The sequence below is a fragment of the Alosa alosa genome, chromosome 15, assembly GCF_017589495.1.
Source record: "Alosa alosa isolate M-15738 ecotype Scorff River chromosome 15, AALO_Geno_1.1, whole genome shotgun sequence".
Classification (NCBI taxonomy): Eukaryota; Metazoa; Chordata; class Actinopteri; order Clupeiformes; family Clupeidae; genus Alosa; species Alosa alosa.
The window spans coordinates 26779363-26786862 of NC_063203.1; the positions used below are offsets into that span (position 1 = coordinate 26779363).

At 55.5% G+C, this 7500-nt stretch overlaps 1 protein-coding gene across 1 annotated transcript in view; it reads right to left on the reverse strand.

The window, feature by feature from the left end:
* atm (ATM serine/threonine kinase) overlaps positions 1 to 7500 on the reverse strand; it is a 58824-nt gene that overhangs the window by 21150 nt on the left and 30174 nt on the right. The window contains 6 exon segments of the mRNA XM_048264048.1: positions 40 to 128; positions 1177 to 1297; positions 5674 to 5801; positions 6233 to 6409; positions 6728 to 6869; positions 7205 to 7379. Of these exon segments, the coding sequence (XP_048120005.1) occupies positions 40 to 128; positions 1177 to 1297; positions 5674 to 5801; positions 6233 to 6409; positions 6728 to 6869; positions 7205 to 7379 (832 nt within the window).

Genomic DNA, 7500 nt, shown 5'->3' on the forward strand with positions numbered 1-7500 from the left:
TGTGTGTGTGTTGTTGTGTGTGTGTGTGTGGACTGATACCTGGTCAGAGGGCTGATTATCTTGCCTCCTCCACACCCATAGAGGCTGTCTGGCTCTCCAATGCTCCTGTGCACCTCTATCAGAAGCTCCTGTAGGACACAGCATATGGCACATGGACCAATGAGCTTTACCCACACACACACTCTCATTACTGTTATTAAAGGATAATTCCGGTATTTAGCACTTTGAGTCCCTTTTCTGGTTTGTTTTGGATGAACTAGAGTGGTGGACACAGAAATGTTGACGATGGGTCCTGTCTCGACTTTCTGACTCGTTTTGAATCGCCTTTGACTGGCTGGCTATGGGCATGCACAAACAGGTCCTTAAAACAACCTTTAACGTTCATTTTTAAAACTGTGCAACTCACCGAGTGGTTAGTGATGTTCGTTGATGATCCAAAACAAGTAGCATAGCGAAATACAGTTTCTGTCGTGTTTTATTTTGTAAAATCCCATAGATTTTTGGAAGACTAATTGCTTGATATCACTGCGCTACCAGAAATGGAAAGGGGGTCTGTTTACGGTTGTAGTCTTTCCCCGGCGAGACCTTATTTTACTGTCTATGCTTTAGACTCAAATATTGAGCGGAAGTTTATACACGGTTGTGAGGTATTTGAAAAAATAGTTCCACAATAGCAAATAACACGGATTGAAATCATACATTGCGCTGATATATTTCTTTTAATAATCAACAAACACCACCACTAACCACTCGGTGAGTTGCACAGTTTTGAAAACGAATGTTAAGGGTTGTTTTAAGGACATGTTTGGGCATGCCCATAGCCAGCCAGTCAAAGGTAATTCAAAACGAAGTCAGAAAGTCGGTGACAGGACTCCATCATTAAAATTTCGTGTCCACCACTCTAGTTCATCCAAAACAAATCAGAAAAGGAACTCAAAGTGCTAAATACCGGAATTATTATTAATCCTTTAATTGTGTGTGTGTGTGTGTGTGTGTGTGTTTTATGAACAGCAATAGCATTGAAAGCATCACAATACATACAGTATATGAAGCAAGAGTGTCTATGTGTGTGTGTGTGTGTATGCGTGCCTCACCTGTGTAACCCCAGCCTGCACAGCTGCATGAGGTGTAAGTGTGTGTGTGTGGTGTTTGTATGGAACGTGTGTGTGTATCTACCTGCAGACTGATTCCTGTGTCCTCCACACTCTTCTCACTCACACTGCTGATGGAGAGAGTCTGGCTGCACTCATCAAACATCATCCTCCTGCACACACCAGTCTGGCCCCTGTCACACACACACAATCATTTAAACATTTGGCATGTATGTACCATGAATGTACCAGGTGACGTGCTGAAGGCAATATTTGCCCTCTAATGGTGAGTTACACCATTGCTGTTCAGCATACACACTTATTCAGGTGCTAGTGGTCCCGGTCCGAAACCAAGCCTGTTCCTCCCTCCCTTCCTCCGCTCACCTGTGTCTGTGCTCACCTGTGTCTGTGCTCACCTGCGTCTGTGCTCACCTGCATGCATGCTCACCTGCGTCTGTGCTTACCTGCGTCTGTGCTCACCTGCATGCATGCTCACCTGCGTCTGTGCTTACCTGCGTCTGTGCTCACCTGCGTCTGTGCTCACCTGCGTTGTGCTCACCTGCATCTGTTCTTACCTGCATGCATGCTCACCTGTGTCTGTGCTCACCTGCATGCATGCTCACCTGCATCTGTGCTTACCTGCGTCTGTGCTCACCATGCCTGTGCTCATTCCGCATGCATGCACCCAAGGCCTGTGCTTACCTGGGCGCCTGTGCTCACTCACTCAAGGCCTGTTCTACCCGTATGCATGCTCAACTCAAGGCTCAGGCTCACCTGCATGCATGCTCACCTGCATGCATGTCTCACCTCATGCCTGTGCTTACCTGCCTGTGCTCACCTTATGCTTGTGCTCACCCATGCTTGTGCCCACCATGCCTGTTCCCCCACCTGCATGCATGCTCACCTGTGTTCAGTGCTCACCCATGCATGCTCACCTGCATCTGTGCTTACTCATGCCATGCTCAATTCCGCGCCTGTGCTCAATGCATGCATGATCACCTCATGCTTGTGCTCACCCGCGCTGTGCCCACCTGCATACATCCTACCTGCATCTGTGCTCACCTGTGTCTGTGCCTCTCACCAAGTGCATGCATGCTCACCTGCATCTGTGCTCACCTGCCTGTGCACTCATTAAGTGCCTGTGCTCACCCGCATGCATGCTCACTCGCCTGCTCACCTGCATGCATGATCACCATGCCCCGCATGCACCTACCACCTGCATACATCCTCACCCAGCCTGTGCTCACTCATGCCTGTGCTCACCTTCCGCCTCCATGCTCACCTGCATCTGTGCCTTCACCTGCATGTGCACTCACCCAAGGCCTGTGCTCACCTCATGCCTGTGCTCACAAGTGCCGCGCCTGTGCTCACCTGCATGCATGCTCACCCGCGCCTGTGCTCACCTGTACGCGCCACCCTATTAACCTTTCACCCGCGCCTTCCAGCTCACCCGCGCCTGTGCTCACCTGGCGCCTGGCGCTCACCTGCATCTGTGCTCACCTGCATGCGCACTCACCCGCGCCTGTGCTCACTCCGCGCCTGTGCTCACTCTGCGCCTGTGCTCACCGCAGGCCGTGCTCACCCGCGCCTGTGCTCACCCGCGCCTGTGCTCACCTGCGCCTGTGCTCACCTGCGTCTGTGCTCACCTGCGTCTGTGCTCACCTGCATGCATGCTCACCTGCATGCATGATCACCCGCGCCTGTGCTCACCTGGCGCCTGTGCTCACCTGCATGTGCACTCACCTGCGTCTGTGCTCACCTGCATGCATGCTCACCTGCGTCTGTGCTCACCTGCATGTGCACTCACCTGCGTCTGTGCTCACCTGCGCCTGTGCTCACCCGCGCCTGTGCTCACCTGGCGCCTGTGCTCACTCATGCCTGTGCTCACCTGCATCTGTGCTCACCTGCGTCTGTGCTCACCTGCGCCTGTGCTCACTCATGCCTGTGCTCACCTGGCGCCTGTGCTCACCTGCATGCATGATCACCTGCGTCTGTGCTCACCTCGTCTGTGCTCACCTGCGCCTGTGCTCACCTGCCTGTGCTCACCTGCATGCATGCTCACCTGCATCTGTGCTCACCTGCATGCATGATCACCCGCGCCTGTGCTCACCTGCCTGTGCTCACCTGCGCCTGTGCTCACTCATGCCTGTGCTCACCTGCATGTGCGCCACCTGCATACATCCTCACCTGCATCTGTGCTCACCTGCATGCATGATCACCCGCGCCTGTGCTCACCTGCCTGTGCTCACCTGGCGCCTGTGCTCACCTGCCTGTGCTCACCCGCATGCATGCTCACCTGCATGCATGCTCACCTGCATGCATGCTCACCTGCGTCTGTGCTCACCTGCATGTGCGCTCACCTGCATACATCCTCACCTGCATCTGTGCTCACCTGCGTCTGTGCTCACCTGCATGCATGCTCACCTGCGTCTGTGCTCACCTGCGTCTGTTCTTACCTGCATGCATGCTCACCTGCGTCTGTGCTCACCTGCATGCATGCTCACCTGCATGCATGCTCACCTGCGTCTGTGCTCACCTGCGTGCATGCTCACCTGCATGCATGCTCACCTGCGTCTGTGCTCACCTGCGTCTGTTCTTACCTGCATGCATGCTCACCTGTGTCTGTGCTCACCTGCATGCATGCTCACCTGCATCTGTGCTTACCTGCGTCTGTGCTCACCTGCGTCTGTGCTCACCTGCATGCATGATCACCTGCGTCTGTGCTCACCTGCATGTGCGCTCACCTGCATACATCCTCACCTGCGTCTGTGCTCACCTGCATGCATGATCACCTGCGTCTGTGCTCACCTGCATGCATGATCACCCGCGCCTGTGCTCACCTGCGTGTGTGCTCACCTGCGCCTGTGCTCACCTGCGTGTGTGCTCACCTGCGCCTGTGCTCACCTGCGTCTGTGCTCACCTCGTCTGTGCTCACCTGCGTCTGTGCTCACCTGCGTCTGTGCTCACCTCGTCTGTGCTCACCTCGTCTGTGCTCACCTGCGCCTGTGCTCACCCGCGCCTGTGCTCACCTGCGTCTGTGCTCACCTGCGCCTGTGCTCACCCGCGCCTGTGCTCACCTGCGCCTGTGCTCACCCGCGCCTGTGCTCACCCGCGCCTGTGCTCACCCGCGCCTGTGCTCACCTGCATCTGTGCTCACCTGCGTCTGCGCTCACCTGCGTCTGTGCTCACCTGCGTCTGTGCTCACCTGCGTCTGTGCTCACCTGCGTCTGTGCTCACCTGCGTCTGTGCTCACCTGCGCCTGTGCTCACCTGCGCCTGTGCTCACCTGCGTCTGTGCTCACCTGCGTCTGTGCTCACCTGCGCCTGTGCTCACCCGCGCCTGTGCTCACCCGCGCCTGTGCTCACCTGCGTCTGTGCTCACCTGCGTCTGTGCTCACCTGCGTCTGTGCTCACCTGCGTCTGTGCTCACCTGCGCCTGTGCTCACCTGCGTCTGTGCTCACCTGCGTCTGTGCTCACCTGCGTCTGTGCTCACCTGCGCCTGTGCTCACCTGCGCCTGTGCTCACCCGCGCCTGTGCTCACCTGCGTCTGTGCTCACCTGCGCCTGTGCTCACCCGCGCCTGTGCTCACCCGCGCCTGTGCTCACCCGCGCCTGTGCTCACCCGCGCCTGTGCTCACCCGCGCCTGTGCTCACCTGCGTCTGTGCTCACCTCGTCTGTGCTCACCTCGTCTGTGCTCACCTCGTCTGTGCTCACCTCGTCTGTGCTCACCTGCGCCTGTGCTCACCTGCGTCTGTGCTCACCTCGTCTGTGCTCACCTCGTCTGTGCTCACCTCGTCTGTGCTCACCTCGTCTGTGCTCACCTCGTCTGTGCTCACCTGCGTCTGTGCTCACCTCGTCTGTGCTCACCTCGTCTGTGCTCACCTCGTCTGTGCTCACCTCGTCTGTGCTCACCTCGTCTGTGCTCACCTCGTCTGTGCTCACCTCGTCTGTGCTCACCTCGTCTGTGCTCACCTGCGTCTGTGCTCACCTCGTCTGTGCTCACCTCGTCTGTGCTCACCTCGTCTGTGCTCACCTCGTCTGTGCTCACCTGCGTCTGTGCTCACCTCGTCTGTGCTCACCTGCGCCTGTGCTCACCCGCGCCTGTGCTCACCTGCGTCTGTGCTCACCTCGTCTGTGCTCACCTGCGCCTGTGCTCACCTGCGTCTGTGCTCACCTGCGTCTGTGCTCACCTGCGTCTGTGCTCACCTCGTCTGTGCTCACCTGCGTCTGTGCTCACCTCGTCTGTGCTCACCTCGTCTGTGCTCACCTGCGTCTGTGCTCACCTCGTCTGTGCTCACCTCGTCTGTGCTCACCTCGTCTGTGCTCACCTGCGTCTGTGCTCACCTCGTCTGTGCTCACCTGCGTCTGTGCTCACCTGCGTCTGTGCTCACCTCGTCTGTGCTCACCTGCGCCTGTGCTCACCCGCGCCTGTGCTCACCTGCGCCTGTGCTCACCTGCGCCTGTGCTCACCTGCGTCTGTGCTCACCTGCGTCTGTGCTCACCTGCGTCTGTGCTCACCTGCGTCTGTGCTCACCTGCGTCTGTGCTCACCTGCGTGTGTGCTCACCTGCGTCTGTGCTCACCTGCATGTGGCGTGAGAGCAGCTCCCTCCAGCTGCCCGCCTTCGCCAAGCAGGGCTATCTGCTGGGTTCCCCAGCAGCACGTCGTGGATGAACAGGGGCAGAACCCGCTGGCAGAAGTCCGTCTGGACCTGCAGGACACACACAGACAGGACTATGAGGACCATTACTGTCAGGGTCTATTACTGCCAGTTTACTACAACCTGACAAACCACAGGCTTTGGTAGTGCTTCTGTCTGACACACACACACACACACACACACACACACACACACACACACACACACAGACACACACACACACACACACACCCCTCTACTCTACTGTACTCTTCTCTCCTCCATCTTTATTCCTCTCCTCCACCTGCAGCCCTCCTTTTCTCTCAACCCTCTGCCCGACTTCCTCCCCCTCTTCCTCCTCCTCCTCTTCATCCTCCTCCTCCACCTCCCCTCTTCCTCCTCCTCCTCCTCCTCCTCTCCCTCCTCTTCCTCCTCCTCCTCTCCCTCCTCTTCCTCCTCCTCCCCCTCTTCGTCCTCCTCTTCCTCCTCCTCCTCCTCCTCACCTCACAGAGTGGTCTGGTGAGCAGCAGTGCTTCACTCTTCACTCCTCCACTCTCCAACAGCGCCACGCACAACCCTCGCAGCCACTCCCTGTGTTTCCCCGGCAACGGTAGCCATAGCTCCTCGCTGTCCAGGCGCTCTCGCCCATCAGGGTCCATCTCCGGTCTCACAGCCTGGTCCTGTATCACCATAGAGACAGCTCGTCATGGTTACGCGTCAACATGTAGCCCAGTTTAAAAAAACATTTCAAAGTAAATGTTCTGTACACAGTGTGAACACAAGTTTTGACAAGTTTTAACACAGAGGTTACAGCATTGTGTTACTGCACTGCAATGATAAATGCAGTAGATATGATGGTCACACAACGGTTAAAAACATACACTGGTGGAGCAACGGCAGGGCTTTCAACATGGGCATTCAGACCAGTAACTTGTGTATCCAGCTATCCAGCTGTGCTGTAACAACAGCAGAACAGTAACAACACTAGCGGAGCCTGCCTTCTTCTTGGCGGCTCTGAAAGGGCTGAGGTAGACGAGCATGGGGTCGCGCTGGTCTTTGTACATCTCCCAGAACACCACTCCAGACGGGGACGCAAGGACGGCCTTCACACACTCAGCCGCAGCCTGCCTCACCTCGATCCTGCAGTACACCACACAGCCACAAGAGGGCAGCATCAGTACAGGCTGATAGGGAGCCCTAATTACTGGTATGGTATGGGCTACTAAATACTATTGTTTCTTCCGTTCCAGTGGTGAAGATATTCAATCAACAGAAACAGAAAACAGTAGATGCAAAAACACATTCGATGGAAAATAATTCAGCAATAAACTCAAAACAATCTTATATCTAATCACTGGATGACAACACTTTTTTTCAGGATTTCAAAATGACAATAAGTTCTATTCATTTACAGATGGCAGGGTACATTTGGTGTGTGAGGATGAGGAGGAGGAAGATGAGGAAGATAAGGTCACCTGTGGTGGGTGAGGGCTTTGTTTATCAGACTGAGGATGATGAAGATCCACTGGCGCTCAGCATCTTGTGGGAACAGCACCCCAGCCCTGGTGTACTCCTCATCCTTCCCATGATGCAGTGCGATGGTGGACAAATCCACCGGCCCCAGCTCTCCCAGACAGCTACCGATGGCCTCTACCAATCCACAATGTTTACAGATCTCATCTACCAATCCACAATGTTTACAGATCTCATCTGCCAATCCATGACATTTTCACTTATCAAGAGACACAGAAAATCTTCTCCAAATACAGAA